Source organism: Limulus polyphemus, unplaced genomic scaffold (assembly GCF_000517525.1).
Source record: "Limulus polyphemus unplaced genomic scaffold, Limulus_polyphemus-2.1.2 Scaffold2516, whole genome shotgun sequence".
NCBI lineage: Eukaryota > Metazoa > Arthropoda > Merostomata > Xiphosura > Limulidae > Limulus > Limulus polyphemus.
Window position 1 is genome coordinate 66,802 of NW_013668126.1, and position 21,152 is coordinate 87,953.

The following is a 21,152-nucleotide window of genomic DNA, read 5'->3' on the forward strand; positions in this document are numbered from 1 at the left end:
CCTGGCGAATGCTCTAGCAATTACTAGATATAGGGTAGTCTGGTATATAAAAGAGGGTGACAACGTGACGGGATGATAATGTGTGTGTAGACAGTGAGTAATTGATCTGCAGTCAGAGAGTATTATTGAGCACGTTCGTTGTTATAGCGTTTGTTTTAGCGCGATCGTTGAAATTAAGTGTATTGTAAAGTTATATTCGAAAAGAATAAACCAGTTTTATTAAGTAAGGACTTGTGTCGCTAAAGTTTCGTCGGAACGAAGTTACGGAAAGTTAATTAACAAACGGAGACGTAACAATATATATATAAAAGCTTTCCAAGAGCCTAACGCCTATTCAGTTAAATGTTATTTAAATAACCACGGATTAGGAGATTGAAAATTTGTAACTATTCAAATTAGCACATTTTGTGACGACTTCTAAATAAATAGTTTAATTTGCTTATGCTCTTAGTGCTCCCTAAAAGTAAAGGAAGAAAATCTCAAAGGGTATGTCTTTCTGGAAGAAATAAAACCAAGATTACTAGCATATCAAATCCCTTCATGATTACAAAAGGTTTGTTTGTAATAATTAAGCACAAAGCAACACAATGGGCTATCTGTGATCTGCCCACCACGGGTATCGAAACCCGGATTTTAGCGTTGTAAGTCGGCAGACATACCACTGTGCCACTGGAGAGCGATTACAAAAGGTCAATCACACTTTATAAGAATGATTTACCTATGTCAATTAAAGTATTAGTATGTCCATGCATTTTCGAGTCTTTGTACCAAATGCAAATACTTAGTACTCGCATATATTTGGTTCATATTGAATTAACGATCTTTTTATTAGTAATGCCGCCATAGATATTTATGGCTAATTTATGATTAATTTAAAGCTTTCAATTTAAGTATTTTTGTGTAAAGAGATTGGTTCAGAAGATTGTTAAAGAATGTAAAGTCAAAGGACAATATTTTGAAGAAGGCAGCCTCTGATGCTCTTCATGAAAGCTCCGAAAACCATGCCCTAGAGCAGTCGCTTCATCTACAAAGTGAAAGCTATGATTAGGATGAAAAACTTTTCGACTCCCGAAAAACCAATGGGATGAAGCTGTGCATATTCCTGGTATCTTTAATAAGATAATAAACAAGAATTTGAAGTTGACGATGACTTAAGCCAAAATTTCACAAGCGGCTGTTTCATGAAATCACAGGAAACTCTTGAACCACATATATACCTACCAAACTCCTCCACGATGGGCAGTATTTCTGTTAATATTACAAGTCTTTCACATACAAAAAGTCATATTTCTTAGTGAAGTATTTATAATAAAATAAAATAAAGTTTTGTCCATGAATATATTGAGTATTTGTTTTGAATAGTCCGTGTGCAAAGTAATTTTCATGTTAAATTTAATAATAATTTTCTCAAAAATTCAAATTTTCTTTGTGTAATCCCTAAAACCTCCTAAATGCATTTCAAACTTTTTTGACTAAATCCCTGTAGTTTTTATGTCATTTTCTTTACCCTATCTCAAAACGAGATCAGTTAATTCGACCGACCTCGTAACCACCGAAAAAAAATCAAATAAACCTCAATTAACCTTCTTTTCTTTCTAGAATGACTTCAAATTGTAACCCGAAATTACATTCGTTTATCCCAAGTAGCTCTTAGTTCGTAACACTATACATCTATTTATAATTAAATTTTATTGTTTTATTGCCCTTTGAACCTGTCTAACTGCTATCCCCACCATTATAAGTTGTAAATCACTCGGGGAACATGCAGCTCACGTTACGCTATCGAATTACATTACCCACTAGCTGCTGAGTGCGTGCCTCGTGAACAGTTTTAATTATATTATTATTATTATTATTATTACTTATTTTACCAAATCTAATCTTAAATAACTTAAAACGATCCGCACTTTTAATTTTAGTTACTTTATAATAATAAATAAATAATAAATATGAAAAACAAGAAATAAAGTACTTACCCATTCTTCTTTTTTCTTGCCCTCGATTGTTGAAGAGTTAAACTTGATTTTTGTTAGTGATTATGGTAAAGCACTTAACAATTTTTATCTAATTAAGTAATACACCAAAGAATATAGACTAATAAGATGCAAAAAGTAGACAAATTCACTTACTTCTAAAAATGTTCCTGGCTTTCTAACTATGGACAAAAGCCATTACAAATTCATCCAAGCTAGTCTTAACGTTCCCAGTAGCTACTCCAGTGAAATTGACTTTTATCTGTTCAGAACACAACATTATACAATAAGCCATTTGATGGATGAAAGCCTTGACTTTCTATTGGTTATAGGTAATATATACTGAAACGTAAGGGAGAACTACCAAGGAATTGTGAAAAGAGAGGATGTGACAGAAGGGGTCTGATTTTCTATTCAATAGCTCTGTAACCAAAACAAAATTGAAGGCTATAAAAATGATGGTCTGTTTGAGCAATAATGATTTTATAGAGTATTTTATGTTTAATATAGTACATTTTCGAGGAATGATAGATAAAATAGGGATGATAACATGCTAAGACAAAATGTCCCACGTGTGTCGTTTCGCAATAGTGGAAATTCAGAATTTTTTATATATTTCCTTGTAAAATTAAAAACTTAAAACTTCTATACTATTAAACATGGATTATTAGCTAAAATTTTATGCTATTCTAATTGTTATAACATAAACAAAAAGTAGTACAATTAAAGTCTGAATGTAAGACACTAAAACATTGTGTCATGCTCAGTAAAGGGCACCCGTGGAAAAAGGGTTAACAAACTCTGGTAGTTCACTGTCTTTTAACCCAAGCTGAGATCATATTTCTACCCATTTATGAAAATCTGTTGACATAGTTATATAGCGTAATTTTAGTCTCTAGGTTATATTCGTTACTACTACAGTTGTGCTTATATTGATAGGCCTACTTATTTCCCCCGTCATTTACATTTTCTTCTATCTCTGTTTACCACTGTATAATCCTGGCTGAGGCCTGCCGATTGTCAGAATTTAAATACTTTTAATTATATTTCTTAATAGTATAAATATATACTATGTTGTTGTTGGGCTTAAGATTCTTCTACAGTTGGTGTCTGTGACTTGTTAACAATAAATTCAACATGAATAAATAGCAAGCACTACAATTGTTTTCAAAATAATACACCCACACGCACACACACACACACATACATATATATGTACAATGTACAATAAATTCAACACTATAGATATTATGAGCATATCATAAATACTATATATGTAGTTTTCTCCTTCTTGTCAAATATCCACTTAGGCCTATTCAATTACTTTAAAATTTCAGTTGACAAGCCGAACTATCTTCTCTATTTCTATCACATTAGTATTCTCTGAAATTCATTTACAACTATGGCGCGAGTTACCGTAATCGTTTGGTCTTCTTTCTTTTGAAGATTCTCTGCTTCTTTTGTCAAAGTGCACTCAGGTTGGTTCAATTACTTTAGAACCACGCTTTGACGGAATATAATTATTTTTCTTATCTTCCTTTCTACTGTTAGTTTCACTCTAACATATTAAACGTTAGGTCTATCACTTCTATGGTAGTTAACTTCATACCAACTTTATTCTTTTTTGCTATTATCTCTCTGCTGCCTCCCGCTCGTCTCACGCCAGTTATATCTATACTACCTAATCGTCTGTCCACCTTCTATATTCTCGATGTCAAGTCAATGTGACGTTCGATATTCTCAACATCAATGAATTATTAAAAACTTCCTACAATCTTCTGCTTTTAACTATTATTATAACAAAACTAAACAATGATAAAATATTCACTCACAAAAATAAATTAATCAGTACTATCTTAACAAAAGTCTTTTATATTGTGACAAATATATTATAACTCAGTTTTCTGTTTGTTTTTTACATTGCAAATATCTTCAGCACTTCCTATATATATTTAATTGATCACAGAAATACATAAAATAATGTTCCAGATAAATCGCTAGTCTTTAATCGATTACTTGTAGTTTTTTGTAAGCTCTATTATTGTGCTTACTTATGCATAGCCCCTCCAGTGGCACAGTGGTATGTCTGCGGACTTACAACGCTAGAATCCGGGTTTCGATACCCGTGGTGGGCAGAGCACATATAGCTTATTGCGTAGCTTTGTGCTTAATTATAAACAAACAAACTTATGCATCATTTTGGCAATAATAATTATTAGTAAATTGAATAGCGTCCCTATTGCACCATACAAGTCAGTGCGCGTTGTCATATTTCTCTGAAATTTGTGTGAATATAAAGGTTTGTTGCTTTATTTTTTAGATCAAAGCTACATTGGGTTATCTTCTGTGTCTACTGCGCGAAATCGAACCCCGGATTTTGGCGTTATAAATCCGTAGACTTACCACTGTCCCATGGTGGAACAAGTTGTAAAACGCAAAAAATCATTCAAACATTACATGTTCTAACTAACCTGCTGTGAAAAGTTTCCAAACATGTTGATAGCTTTCTTTGTTGTTGTTGTTACTGTTGTCTTGTTCAGCTAAATCCACCAACACTTCATAGTGACATCTAATATTTCCAGTTTGAATTTTATGGTTAAAAATTCTACAAGTATTGTTTGTTTGTTGTTAAGCACAAAGGTACACGATGAGCTATTTTTGCTGTGCCTATCATGGGTAACAAAACCCGGTGTTTAGTATTATAAGCATTCAGACTTACCGTTGAGCCAGTGGTGGAAAATCTAACTAAGCAAACAGATACATTATTCAGGATTGGTTGTTTGTTTGGCGTTTTATGGCGCAAAGCAACAAGGCTATCTGCGCCAAACAACCAGTAAAAATAGTGAAAGTAAAATTGTTATAAAATGTAAAAATAAATCGAGTTAAAACCAAAATATGTCCAAAATTCAGGTACAGATTTAAATAGAATTAAAAAGGTCAATGGCTCATAAAAATTTAAAAATACAATCAAGTTGGACAGTGTCACCATCACCAATGACACCGTCCAATGTCATGGGTAAACCTGTAGAAAGTATATGTTGAAAATGTGGGCTATTGTGACTTGAGTTTTCACAAAGGCTACACATTGGTGGGTCAGTATCAGACATATGAAGAGCAAGCTTCAATTCCACAAGTGTAAAGGGGCAATTATAATCATAGAAATGATCAGCCCAAAACGAAAGAGGTAATCAATCTGGCAGAGACTTGATGGCCAAGAAGGCAGGGGAAGAAACAGAAGTGCTAGATGCACGAGAAAACTCTCGCTGAGAGTATCGGTGATGCTCTGTATATTGGCAACTTCCTGGCCTTTGGAAAGCAAGATGGAAAGGGATGTGAAGAATACCTCCCATTAACCTTCCGAATCTTGTCCCATGTGATTTTGGAACTGGTGGTAGAAGAGATGCTAATTGTGAACTTAATTCAAGATTCCTTTTCGCTTTGACGTATGACCTTCCCAAGTATGGGCACAAGCCCACTGGAAAGTAATGCAGTTGGAAAGAGTAAGATACCTGCAAGAAGTATCCCAGGCACATTTCTGAGCCTTCCATGCCTACTGGCAGGCTAGAGACCACCATGGATGAGGATACCATGGGAAACGTGTTGATGTTTTTGATATAGAATGAACAGCTCATTGGATGAAGTAATCAGTTACTGCCTCCATGCAGTCAGTAATAGATGGAAGATTAATGACAGCAGGATCAAGTTTCGAGAGGTGAAAAAGATCCATTTGGATGGTCCAACTTCCACCATACCACACAGGTTGGGTGGCATCAACCATAGCCAATCTCCCTAAAAATTATAGGAAAATGATAACTGCCCCATGGGTCACTGTCAACCCTCCAAGAATAGCAAGAGAAAAGTGAAGGAGATCAGATAGATTGATCAATGGCAGCAAAATACTGATTAGGTGCATGAAAATAAATATAAGAACCAGTACTGAAGAGAGAAAAGTTGTGATCCGAGAGTATACGCTCTACAAAATTAACCCTTCCATCAATATCAGCACCACCACAGACGGAATTGTGTCCATTAAAGTCTCTCAGGATTAAAAATGGAGATGACAACTGTTCAATGAGAGCATCAAGGTCTGATTGATCATAAGTATCTCCAGGAAACAGGTAGAGAGAACAGAGAGTGGAGGTACAGCCCAAAGAAACATGGATGGCTATGGCCTCCAAGGGTGTATCGAGTGACACCAACAAAGTGGGCACTTGCTGGTCGACCAGCAGTGCTACCCCTCCATGCACTCGTCCATCATACAACCTGTCATTCTGGTATAAAGAAAACCGCTGAATAGCGACTGTATCAGCAGGTTTCAGGAATGTTTCCTGTAATGAAAGAAACATGGGATGATAGGAGTTGATCAAGGCCTTAAGGTAATCCAGATTAAAACGAAAACCTCGACAGCTCCACTATATCAAAGTGGCCATTTTTACTTAGGTGGAGGAGAACTGGGCAGGGAACTCTTCTTTTTACGACCACGACATTTTTCTTTACTAGAAGGAGGTTTGTCGACCTCCATGGATCCTGCCCTGGGTCGAGTGGGCAGATTTCTGTCATTAGACTTAGATTCCAGTGACTGAGGGCATGAACGAATAATCGTTCTGCATCTAGGGGCCGAAAAAGATGGACCCTACCAGACACTGGAAGCCAGGGCCAAAGGAGGTGGACCTTAAATGCTGTACCTCTTTCTCTTCCACCAACTTAGGACAAGATCTATAGTATGAGGGGTGGGAACCACTATAATTAACAGAGTGAGGGTCCATTTTGCGCTCGTAGGCATCATCATCTTTGCCACCACAATGAACATACATCACAAAACCACGACTATATGCCTTCAAATGACTGAACTGCTGACAGTGGAAACATGTGGGAGGGTTGGGAATATATGGCTGCACGTTATAGTTCAGATAATCTGCCTTGACAGTGGCAGGTGGACGTGGCAATGTAAATGTCAAAATATGAACATTGGTAGGCAGCATAATTCCTTCTTTACGAGTAGGGATACTTCACACTGCAAAAACTTCTTTGCTGGAGAAACCAGCGAGGATCTCCGACTCGGGGATTTTCGTCAAATCCCTCTCAACAATACTCCTCGTGAGGAAGTCAAAGTAGCATGGGGAATAATCTCAATGGGTATATCCCCAATGGCCTTCGAAATAAAGAGGAGTTCAATGTGTGTTGGTGTAGATGTTTCCACCAAGATGTCCCCAGAATGTAGCTTCTTAACTGACCTTGGAGAGCCAGCAAGTCCCTCTAATCCCTTCTGAATAAAAACGTGAGGCATTTGCCCCCGACAAGTAATGTATGATGAGAAAACGAGGTAAAGGTGCAGAATGGGGTGGAGTCTTCAAGGCATGGTCGTTTACCAATTAGCTGTTTCTTTACGATTGTATTATTTTTTCTAGGATTTGGGGGATCTATAATGAAAGGAGAAAGATTCAGTGCCCACTGACTCCACTCACCATGGGGTCCTACAAGAGGACGCACTACAATGCCAAACAAGGACATTGCAGCAACGCCAGGGTTTCGTGAGCACTATACCCAAATACCAACATCAAACACAATGTCCACAACATCCGTTAAGAACGCCCAACATTAGTAATCAGTTGACCCTAGCCCAATAGGACTAACTAACTGACCCTGGGAGGGCCACCCCAAGGCCATCTGTCAACAGGAATTCAAGGCCAATGTGGTGTGTTGCAGTTGCTCAGACACCACTCAACCACCGGGATCCTTTGCTCCCCTTCACGGGTTGCCACGCATGGCAAACACGCAGGTGGATGTTCAGGTCCCAGAGGAGGTAAACTGAAAGTACAGAACCTTCTCTGGGAGGTCCCCTCACCACGTACAGGAATCCACATCGAAGGGATTATTCAGGGAATCAAGTTAGAAAGGTTCTGCTACAAAATAATTTGACATATTCATAAAAAAATGTTTTAGTTAAAAATTAAATAGTAATGCTTCTAGTAATAAACATTTAGATAACTAAGCACAAACCCTGTTAGCATAATTCATAATAAAATTTACATATCTTAGAAACTTAGTTTGTTTTGTATATTTTTCAGCATGCATAACAAAGTGAGTTTACATTACTAAGACCACATAAAATATGCATGAGATAAAAAAATGATTGATACATTCCAGTCCGTTTTATAGATTAACTCAAACCGAAATACTAGAAGTTATTTATTGTATTTTGTCTAGCAATCAAATACTTTTTTCTAATTAATAGGTTCATGACTTCTTAATTTTACAAGTTGGTTATAAAGGGTCCGTATTTCTCGTGACAAGTTCCTGAAGTTCGTAATTTATTAACCTTCATAACTTGTCCCCCGGTGGAACAGCGGTAAGTTAAAAGAGTTACAATGCTAAAATCTGGGGTTCGATTCCCCGCGGTGGACACAGCAGATAGCCCATTGTGATTTGCTCTAAAAGTAGCAAACAAACTTCATAACTTATTTTTTTATAGTTATAAGGATATGTTAATAATTCAGTATATGTCTTGCAAATCCTCAAGCTGAGTATCTTAAAAACCAAACAAATATTCATCGTTGATGTGAAAATTATTTTATGAAAAAGTACACGTTATTTATCACAACCAGTTTCGCATATACGTTAAAATATTGAAGTCTTTCAAGTTATGTCTGTGATAATAGCAATGACTGTTTTGATTAACGTAGTTTTCCTTACAACAAAGTAAAAACAATCTACGGTTACAAAAGCATGTCAGGTATTTCTTAGAGCAAATACGCTTTGTTCGTTAAAACCGTTTTATGAAATATAAATACCTTTATATATTTTTGATGAGTTAATGCAAAATTTTAAAAGTGCGTAAGGTATTATTAAATATCTTCCTTAGGAACTTCTAAGAAAATCTAGACTTTCATATTTGTAAATTTCATTGGTCTACCAAAACTAAACAGAACCCAATGGAAAAATATCATAAAATATTAAGCTTGTGGAAAGTGGAAACTAGAAACTTGTGGTTATAGACAATATCATTGTTGGACATCCGTTTTCGCCATTCAGCGATAAAACAGAATGAAATTGGAAAACAAAATATTTAAATATTATAAAATGTACAGACATCTAAATGTAGCAACTAGACTAACAAGTCCCAGAGTTTTATTTTATTTCATTACGACCTATTATTTCCTGAGGATGTTCATATCATTATAGCCCAAACCAGTAATTGCTTAGTATCACAAAACATAAACAGGGTTAGGCGATAGAAAGTCACCGGAAATAACATCGTGCAAAACCGGATGTCTCTAGTAATTGCATGTGGGTTGTGCTCTTGAAACTGCCTTGGTTATGTCTGGGGGGCGGAGGAGCTTTTTGAATAAGAGCTTAACAACTTACACGTGTTTCTTTACTGCAGTAACAGTCTTATTAAACCATAAACTTAGAAATATATCTTTAATGCACTACGATATACAAAGATTTTTCTCGTTTGTATACTGAATAAAAGCCATTTCTGGAAAAATTATATTATTTTGTAGTATGAGACACGAATAACAAAAATTAGAAGAAAAAAACCGTGTATTTGTTTTATAAAAAAACTTCTTATCTATAAGATATTACATAATTTGTAGGAGTGTTAACCAGGATTTGTTCTATTACAGTGGGAGCAGAACCTACTGGTACACCACGCATCATGACGTTGTTGGCTTAGCGCGTCCATAAAAATAGCCATTACATCAGTACAATCTCAGAAAAGTATCGCAATATCTTCTGAGCAGGTTAAAATAACTAGAAATCAGGTTCATTCCAATGCAAATGTCTTATATTATCCTTTTTTGTATAGACCGAACAATTTCATATCTGAAAAAAAAGAACGTAGTACTTCACAAAAAATACATAGTATCAAGTTTGAGAATCAGTGCTGCGAGATGTTTTATCCTCTAAGCCTCAAGTATAATAACCTTGTGTCTTTGCTGTAAATTATAATAACCTTGGGTCTTTGCTATAAATTTTTGATCCCTTAAGCCCCGATTATAATAAAATTTCCATACTCTTGCAGCAAGGTGTTATCCTCGAATTATTTTATTAGAATAATTCAGTTTTCTTGTGCAAGAAGTGTTGTCTTTGAAGTTTTGATCATAACAGGTTATTGCGTTGCTGCTGCTGTAATACATGTGCTTTCTTGAAGTATTTATAATAATAGGTTATTGTATTGTTGCTGTAATAAATGTGTTATTCTTGAAGTTTTTATTGTAGTAGGACGTTGTTGTGAGAAGTGTTACCATTTAAGTTTTATTCCTAGTTATTGTGTTGTGGCTGCTGCAAGACAATTTTTCCTTGAAATTTTTATTAAAATAGGTTATTGTGTTGTTGCTGTAACGAGTTGTATTCTTTTATAGTTTCAGAAACATTCATCTCTCGTTATTTATATATCTATATCATGGCGCAAGCATACATTCAAAGTACGGGCACACTGCTTATTAGAAATGCACGTATTTACTCTATTATAAATATGAACTACACGTAAAAGCTAACATCTATATATTATTAAACTACCGACGTGACATTATGTAGAGGCCAGTTTCGTAGTATTTCCAGTGTATAGGAAAATAAACCGAAAGAATAAAATTTTACGAGCTTGCAAAATATGAGCATCTGTAATGGCATAAAATGGTCAATATTGTATTTGGATTAAAATTCGGAAGAATACAGACAGATATGACAGTGATTATGACGTGTTATATCCTTACCACACCCTAATTCCCTAGACGGTGGTTATCAACATATTTGTTACAATGATACAGTTTCTCAGTACTCAGTTTCTGTCCTGAAAATGCGCGTGTACCTTACTATCTAAATGTGCATGCATGCGCACTTCGTTTCAACGAATATAAACAAAAGGCGGATGTAAATATACTTTAGCAGACATTTTGTATCACAATATATTAAAAGCTTCAAGTTTTTAGAAAGATTAACGTTAGGTCGTACAATAACATTACAGGTTAATTTACTGATACTATTAAGTACTGTACTAACTAAACTAAAGTCAAAACTGTGCGCAAGTTACAGTGTTAATTTATCTCTTTATCGAATGCAAGCCGTATTTAATAAAGGCTTAACTAATTTCAGATCTAAGACAAGAGGACTTGTAGGTTTCGGTGTATGCAATTAGATTTTTTTATTTTATTACTTAAAAAAGTACTGTTATAATAAAGATACTAATTTGATCGAGAATGATTTGCGGATCTCTGCTAGTGCGGAATTAAATGCTGATCAGAGTATACAGTGATTGAGAACGTTGTATTAAAACAATTTTGGAGCCTCACCACGCCGTTACAGTCCATATCCTCACATCCGATCATGCTCTATCTGACAGCTGTGAATTGTCTTGTTATTCTTTTGTAGTACAAGATATGAATAACAAAAATTTAGAAAGCATTTATTTTATAAACAGTTTCTCATCTATAAACTATTATATAAATTTTAGGACTGTTAACTAGTATTTGTTCGGTTTCAGCTTATACATAAATTATACTTGTACGTTGTTGCTGCAAGAATTGTTATCCTTGAAGTGTTTATTATTGTAGAACGTTGTTTTCTTGTTTGAAGTTGCCACTAAATCATGGTAGTTTCTGTACAATAGACCCACGAACTTAAGGTTAATGGAGATGTTTATAAATACTACATTATTATTTAACCAAGAAATTTTACCTCAAAATTGACCACACATTTAGTTTGCAACATTTTTACTATGTTTCTCAAAATGTATTTTTTTTTTAATATAATTTACTTACTTAAAAATGATACATACGTTCTAGAAGAAAAAATAAATAAATAAACTTCCCTGTCTCTGAATATATAAACATGTTTAATGAAATAAAAAGGACTGGTGTTAGTTTAGTTTGAAATATGCAAAATGAGAAAAAAAATAGCTTTGCTACGTAGCAATATATTCCTAACTTGTTGTCCTAAAGTTTACGAATTTTATAACTTGTTTCCAGAAAACGTTTTCTTAAGGCACTATTTTGCAACAAACAAATAATTAATTGTTGTACAGTTTTTTTTATTACCCTTCAGCTTAAGTATATTAAATAACAATAATATTAAACTAATTAGGCAAGAAATTATGTGTCCATTCATTTTTAGGGATTGTTAAAGCTTTTCTATTTATACGGACAGATTAATTCATAAAACTGTATTTTGTGCATATGTAAGCGATCTAACAGGTTCAACATTATTTGATATTTTTGCGTCTACCATTAAAAAATAACTAACTTAATCTATAAACAATTAATGTTAAAATAATTCATAACAATACTAGTGTATATTAAGTGTGATATTAAAAAATCGTTTTAATAATGAACAGGCCTATCTTGAGATGTGCCATATTTGTTTGTATTAGTGTCAGAAATAAAAAAAATAATATCCTACCAAAAGGATGTACATTGTCTTCAATGTTCTCGTCATCTTCTCGTCCAAATTTGTCGCGTATTTCGCTATACAAATTAATATTTCCCCCCACGAAAGAAGTATTCCCAAGTCTAGATGATAATATCGAAGAATGAAATGGATGTCCGTTGATATCTGACGATGCATTGCTATCCAAGTCGGTAATTCGATCAGCAAAATAAGACCTGCTGTATGAACTTCGAGCAGTTGATAAACTTCCTAAAGAACTATCATAGTGCGTTCTGTTGTAATACGTCTGGCTAGATGATTCAGAAGCAGATCGTCCATAGTATCGTCTTCTGTAATGAACAGAAGTGGAGGTGTTTTCTGCTTTCTTAGATGTGTGTTTTCCAGACCTTCTATGAATGTAATCTCTTTCAGAGGTTCTATTGGAATCTAGATTATTTGAGGACGATTCCTGTCTGTCTGAGCGTGGAAGTCTCCTTTTATGGACATTTTGATTTTCATCAAAGCCAGCTAATGCGCTTCTACTATGTGAAATAAAGCCGCCTCCTTTAATTTGGCTTTCACCCGAATTATTCCTTTCTATACGTTCTTGAAAAGTTTTATCTGGAAGCATTTGGGAAAAACTTTTTGTCCGTATTTTCCCAGAAGCTCCATTCCAAGAAAATGTACGAGTAGTCTCGATGTCACCATGTCCGTGTTGAGTTCTTGAGTGACTTGATCTACGATTGAAATTCCATTGAAAAGGAGACTTAACTGGATCAGTACGTTTGGAACTATCGAAATAAGAACCTTGATGCATCGTATCAGAGTCACCAAAGTAAGCACTGCCATCTTCTAGAGCTGCGATAACAAGTAATTGTATGAATAAAAATGAAAATATTACACTTGTATAATTGTAGTAAGTAGTTAAAACTGCTAGAGTAGCTCGGAAAATCTCTTTTCCTGCCCAGTGGGTTATGAAGAACACCAGTTACATCGGGCAGGGATTATGAAGAAGCACCAGTTACATCGGGTAGGGATTATGAAGAAGCACCAGTTACATCGGGTAGGGATTATGAAGAAGCACCAGTTACATCGGGTAGGGATTATGAAGAAGCACCAGTTACATCAATAGACTATAAAACATGTCTGTTGTACTTCAAGATAGGAAGTAAAAGTACGATTCCACCACCATATGCTTTATTGAAACATGCAATGTCTTGTAGATTTAATAATAGTTACACTTGTGTTAGAAGAGATTAGTGATTACGATAATAAATAATAACATCGTTAACAGATTTCTGCAAATGTCTTTTAATACTTCTGGTATATAAAAATCGCATATGTTACAATACTAAATGTATAAACTGATTTTGACGCATTTTAACAAGATTTATACTTTGGTAAAACAAATATATTTTATAATCATTGTTCAGAGAAGTAAAATATGTAAAAAAATATACAATATAATAATTTATTACATTTGTGTCCTACCAAAATCATTTGCTGAAAATTTCAGTTCAGCTGTTTAAACAAACAATAAATATTTCATTATAGTTTTCATTTATTAAATAAACTTGCAACTTTAGATATCAATTTGCACATGTTACTTATTGTTGACTTGTAACAACATAATAGAAATAACAGAAACAATGAGTTTCGTGATTACCTGAAAATCGCACGTAAAACGAAATAGAAAAAAATAGAAAAATAAAAAGGTCTAGGAATGGTCGATATGTGCAACTGGGGCACGGATCAGGTTCATCGAACTCTAGAAAATATAAACACAAACTGTAACCTGAGAAGGTCTGGATTACTTCCCCATCTTTCAAGAATACTTGTTACACTAATAAAGCTAGCTAGCTAGCAATGCTCGTCTCCTTTACGTCGAATGCAAAACCAGAATCAGTGAATTCATAGTTAGCAATAATTTTGGCAATACTTCACTCGATAAATATACATATATATATCTTATGATCAGTATAACACCTTTAGAAATACTATAACTCAATTATCCTGTAAGTAATGTTTGTAGAATAATGAACCAATGCTGCGACATATTCCTTTCTTTCATGACAGAATAAATAATCTTATAATTTTCCATATCACTAAATCAGTTCAACACCGTTTTAACTAGAATATATTTTAGCTTCCTATACTTTTATAGTATCGTACATACACAACGTTCATTTACTTACGTCTTTTCTTATTATTAGTATAGTTGTTACTTATTATTTCATAGAATAACGTAAAATCCCAACACCGAACAACCAGAATAGGAGGTTACTGGACAAAATCATTTGTAAAGTAATATTTAAATACACATACATTTCACAATTGAATACTTAACAAGCTAGCTTTTTCCAACATACACTTATATATAACTCATACAAAATAAAATTTCAAAAGAACCAACAATCATGATTCGCAAATTCCTTTCACTTCCATACATACCATCCTAAGAGACTCGTGTTCCCTCATGACATTAAACAGATGTTGATAGCTCGGAACGCTTCAGTGTAAAGAAATCTAAAGTCTGATTGAAAGCAGTTGAATACATACATATTACTTTTAAAATCATGTTTTCCTACATTAAAAAATTGAAACATTTTTATTTCACAGATTCACAGAAATGGATTTAAGGATTGGAGCATAAGGTGACCAGCTTTTTCGGGGAATAATCCACGAAGTACACACATGTTTAGAGCAGTTTAATAATGCTGGGAGACGGCTTGAATGGGTAATGAAGAAAAACGTTAATATAAGTTTAACATAACAGCAAATGTACAACGTTTCGACAAGGTTATGATGATGACAAAACCTTGTCGAAACGTTGTATATTTGCTGTTATGTTAAACTTACATTAAAGTTTTTCTTCATTACCCATTCAAACCGCCTCCAAGCATTATTAGTATCAAAGTGGATTCCTCGTCATCGAATTTAGAGCAGTTTGCTTTAATAAAGTAAACAAAACTACGCTGCGGTATTTGGCCAGTTCCTCTATTTGGGAGCTAACGTTTGAAAAAAAATCATCATATGCGAACGAAAATTTACGCCCATATATTGAAGTTTGAACCCTTTTATGATATAATATTGGTAATCAGAAATGAAGCATCATAGGAACAAAATTCGATGTCTCTGGATTTATAAAATACTGACTGCTAACAGTGCTGGCTCTGATGTTCAGATCAGTCTATACCAAATTGAATGATAGCTCTCGTGTTTCCAGCGCAACATATAAACGCTCAAGTTTCAGACTACATTTTATATTTCCATAACTTTGGTAGGCTTTTAATTAGGATGAAAAAACATGCGATCATAAGCAGCACTGACTCGACTAAAATCGAACACTGGAAATATATGTCCATAACTTATGTATGTAATGCTAACCCAAAATTAGCAGCAATATACAAGAGGGATTAGATATGACTCAGCCTGTAAACTTTATAAAAGAATCATAAGTCGTCAACAAGGATCTTACGTCCAAGATACTCCATAGCAAAAATCTAGTTAAATGTATTTATTCACTTAATTGTCACATACTTGCCATTAAAATATTTTATTTGTTTTTACTTCTATTAGGAGAGGTTGTAACCTACCTGCGCCATACTTATACGACACTCCCCACTGATCCTTAAATCCGACATTGATTCAGCAATTTTTTTAATAGTTAAAGTATTTAGTTACTTTTTATAGTTATTAGACCTTAAAAATGTAATTTTTCCATTTCACTAACTTCATTTATTGTGCACTACTATAAAATAGTTTAGATGAAGTGAAATTATAATACCTAAATTTTACTTCATTAAAATAAACTGAAGTGATTTTTATACGTTTGAAAGATAGATTGTTATATAATACTAAGACTTCTTACACTCACCAGTATCATATCTGCCTTGGTATCTCCTGTCAACATGCCCCCTCTGCCGCCTGCTGGCAGACTCTGCAAGAAAATTAAAATCGCTTAGAATAAACACGATCAGAAAACTTGTGAATAACTTAACAAATTTCTGTGGCTAAAACATACTTATTTTTTTCGAAAATAATTTGAGAAGAGCAATTTTGTCAATGATGTTCTTACTAGTAAAGTTTTTATTATTAATAAATGTTTTTATCCCATCATAAAATTGTGTCATTTCCTGCTAAATAAATAAATTGTTCTTGTAGAATACTCCGAAACGAAAAGTCATACCACTTGGTGCTGATACCCAGATATTATGTGCATAAAAATCTCTAAAAAGTTTAAAATTTATAAAACTTCATTAATTCCGTAAATGTTTTGTGAAATATCATAGAAATAATTATCGATACATTTATTTGTTAACAACATGCAATCAGATAACCAAGCAGCAATCATACTTTCAGTAAAAGATTGGTCGCAGAGCTATTTTCAACAAGTTTTATGATTTTTTTCCATATATTGATCAAGTTTCTCTCGTCATTAATCTCTGAAAGAATTTTAAACGATGTCCAATGTATCCTCACGTCACATTCAAGTGACCATGATATAACGATGTCCAATGTCTCCTCACGTCACATTCAAGTGACCATGATAAAAGTATCGAATCAGGCCCTTTTGTAATTGCTATTAGCTTTTGTGGAGGAGTCTATTTAGGGTATATTTATTACTTGACATTTGGATTGGCCTGTTTTTCTTTAATTAGAGAATGGGGAAGTACCACCCGACGATCCTAAATACTGCCTCCAATTACAACAATGTAACACTAAAAGAGGGGTGGTACTGTTTTGTGGTTGTAAGACTGTTTAACACTAGCAAAGAACCGCTAAACATTTTCGGTCAAATTAGTAACTTCTTTAAATACAGGAATTCTAGAATAATACAAAATAATTCTAATAGAAGACACCAAAATCTATAAGTCCTCTTGTCTTAGGCCGAAAAATTAGTTAAGCCTTTATTAAGTTCTGCCTATATTCAATAAAGAGATAAATTAACACAGTAACTTGTGTACGTTCTTTGCTTTAGTTTAATTAGGGCTAAACTTTACAGTATTTAATATTATCAATAAATCAACTTATAATGTTATTGTATGACCTAACGTTAGACCTTTTTGAAAACTTTGATAAGCTTTTATTATGTTTTACAAAACGTTTACTAAACTATAATTATATCCGTTGAAATAAAATACGCACTCATGCGCATTTAGATAGCAAGATGAGCGCGCATTTTCGGGGCAGACAAAAACTCAGTATTATCATAAACCACAATAGTGGTTCATAATAGGGATTGCACAGGAATTTGCTCAATTTGCTAAAAGAACATTCGGGCAAAAACCACCTTAAAGAGCAGGCTTATTCTTGAGACAATGCTCAAAACCTTCCTTTTCAATAGTTGAGACCATCCAAAATTGATAATAAGCAAAACAAGTGATTTAACGATTATAGACAAAATCTAAATTTGCCCATTTGTTCATATTATCATTGTTTCACAAGTCTACAGCAAAATTGACAGGGTATTTTGCACCAAAACATAGACAGATATACTATATGAAGCGCTGTGGATGTTCATGACCAATTTAAATGTTTATTTTTCACACCCACAAATTGTGCTTAGCAGAAGAAGAAAAAAGCGATGCTTCACGATCACTGTGAATATTGCAGTGTTAAAACAGTCTAGAAGCCACATGGTAACCACGAAATAAAAATGTTAATCCAAATTGTACTAGAAATAATTGGAAATTATAAAGATAGTAACACCGAAAGTAGTCCATCTCCAAGTTCGAGGCCCACGAAGTCCACAGAAGGTACAATGTTATAGTACGATCTATCTTGGTCAAACTAACTTTAAAAACATGTGTCGACTGTAGTCAGTTTCGTGGCATTCACCAGCTTACTGGAAAGGTAGACACGAATTATTGATAATAATAATTATTAGCAAACAATAATTTTAATAAATTCATTTCGTAATGAATTTATGTTGTATTACAATACCTCATTTATTTATGCTATGGATTGCGAACTATTTTTAACACTACGCGTACCAAAACTGTACTCACAAAATTCTGTAGCCTTTTGAGTACCAAGATATACCACGAATTTAAGTGAGAATGAACAGCAGCGAGGGTACCCAAATTATTAATAAATGGTTTTTAATCAACACAAGATTTAGATTTCTTGTATATTGATTTATATCGTTATGTACTTCTAGTTAGTTTGTCATATAGAATTAGCTTCAGTAACTTTTAAATTAACTTCTATATATCAAAGCTAAAAGTTAAATTTTTGTGAGATATGTTGATAATTCCTTCTAATTGTCAGGTTTTATATATGGGCCGGATTCTTTACTGTAGGTGTCTGTGACTTTTTGGCGATAAATTTCAACAATAAACAAAGAGCACACAGTCCAGTTGTTTTAAAATAATATATTAAAACAAGTTAAACGTACGTACAAAAGTTTGTTACACAGTTTATTACCACAGTTGAATCCAGAGCTTTACATTATTCTATTTTTTGTCTGAAGTCCAAACTGGCTTGTTCAGTTACTTTAGAGCCCAATTGACAAGACGAATTGATCTTCTATACTCTGCTATTACAATACAATCTGCAAGTATTACACTTTAAAAGTCGCCACTATACACTCTTTATGGTTAAACTCATGATCATCCAGTCTATATCTATCTATATATCTTTTGTTTTCTTTTACTATTCTTTTTAACTTCTTATCGCATTCTGCAGGGTATTTATAAAGAGCCTAACTGAGGCCTAGTACTTTCTACACATTACTAGATATATAATGTAACAATACTTACTTAAAGTAACGAGAAAAATTCAGAAGGTTCGAGTAACATGACGTCAATTCACAACAATTGAACTACACAACAAACGATTCGTAAACAGTTACGTACGCAAACTTGCCATAACTATCGCTTCTAAAAATAGCTTACTTTAACATTCGCACTATATAAGCTAAATAATACTCTCTTATTAAACTTATAATGAACAGTCGTGTATATCTAACACAGATATAATGTGAATTTAATAGTACACGCCACCTCACCCACAGTACTTGGGCAATGGATATTATTAAATAGTCTGCTAGCCCGAAACTAATAAATTCAACAATTTGAGTAGTTCATGAATGACTAGTGAAAATTTCAGTATAACAAAGTTTCCTGTGTATTCAAAATGATAACCATTTGCAACACACCACGGCCTGGAGATCATCATTATATATATATCTTGGTGTTACTTTTTTCCCTATATCTCCATTGGAATTTCAACAAAATTAACTTAAGCAAATATTAAAACCTTAGATGTTGTTCCTTTCATTGAAATATTGAAAAAAAGTAAAAATATCCTATAATTTTATCTTTCTAGTTGCAGCACTCAACAGCAGAACAATTTTGCAATTAACTAATCCCCTTCAAGAAACCTATTGTAAATTTGTGTTTGTTCTTCGTTACATAATTTGTGTTTATAAAGCTGCAAATTTTTACAACATTTACAACCTATTGTGTTGTTGCAATAGAAGCTATTTTTTGTGACGGTCTAATTGAAATCCCATTTATTTAGGTATTAGTCCAAGTGGCTGCCACAAAGTAGATGCTACATACAAGCCCTGTTTGTGGCATTTGATGTTTACGTATTCGACAAAACCTTACAGAGGCTGAGTGCGTTATATTAAAAGGATTTTCAATATGCAAATCCGAAAGTCACGTGACACCAATAGCCAATATCAACTTGCAGTGGAACGGTATGTGTCAGATCTACATTTTGACACTGTTTGGGGTTAGGTAGATTGTATGATGCCCCAAACAACTGATCGCTTTTGGGAAGGGTATGACATCCCTATCCGATGCAAAATATTCATACACCCAGATCATAAAGATATTTTCAAACCGGATATTTGAATTTCCAAAACGGGAATATCCCTTGTACTTAATAGAATTGGAAAACAAAGAAATATGAATCAACTTGGGAAACCAGGACCATCCAGAAATAGACTCTAAATAAGTCATACCTCAGCCGTGGTAAATAAAATATGAAATCTTGTCAGAGGTAAAAATTCATAAAGTTCAGTAGCAAAACCGTTAGCATAACTCAGGCAACAGTACGCAACATAATCTAAAATGATCTTCCCTTTACAAAAAAATACAAGTCATATGTAAACAAACTGCTCCCACGACATATACATTCAACTGTCGCATACCTCATGCAGCTGGAGAATGAAATTAGTATTCATGCTGTTCCATTCAAAGACATACCAGTGTGCGTTGGGAAACCGAGGTTCTCGTATATTAGATGTGATTATGGAAAGTCTCTAGGAGGAAATATTACTTTGAACAGAACAGCCTTACGATGGAACCTTTTGCAATAGAAAGTACACTACTAGACTTTTTTAAAGATGTTCTGTCGTCAGATAGAGCATAACCGGACGTAGCAACAAGGACTGCAACGACGTGATAAGACTCCAAAATAGTTTTAATATAACGCATGCAAGCTATGCATTTTATCAGGAAAAATTATTTAAGAGCTAATTTCCAACTTTTAATTCTAAAATTACCAAAAATGTTAGATCCCACTTGCCTTTCTTTTCTATTTATGCACCAAATTGTTTTAGAATCAATCATTACTTTGATTACACATGCCTGCGAATTTAAACTTCGTAAAAGTTGTTTTGGTTTTAATAACTGATTTTCCATAATTCAGCTACGCAAATTTCGAAAATAATATTATTTTTTTTCTATCATGTAAAGATTGTTTACATATCTGGAAGAAGAAAACTCTTATTTACAACAAATTATTATTGCGTTTACCACAATGAACATTTTTTATTATTATGTTTGCTAACAAAAATAC

The 21,152-nt window shown here is 33.7% G+C and overlaps 1 protein-coding gene across 1 annotated transcript in view; it reads right to left on the reverse strand.

The window, feature by feature from the left end:
- Positions 1–21,152, reverse strand: part of LOC106467176 (laminin subunit beta-1-like) — a 103,200-nt gene that overhangs the window by 64,775 nt on the left and 17,273 nt on the right. The window contains exon 2 of the mRNA XM_013927497.2: positions 16,216–16,278. Within this exon, the coding sequence (XP_013782951.1) occupies positions 16,216–16,278 (63 nt within the window). The remainder of the gene's footprint in view (positions 1–16,215; positions 16,279–21,152) is intronic.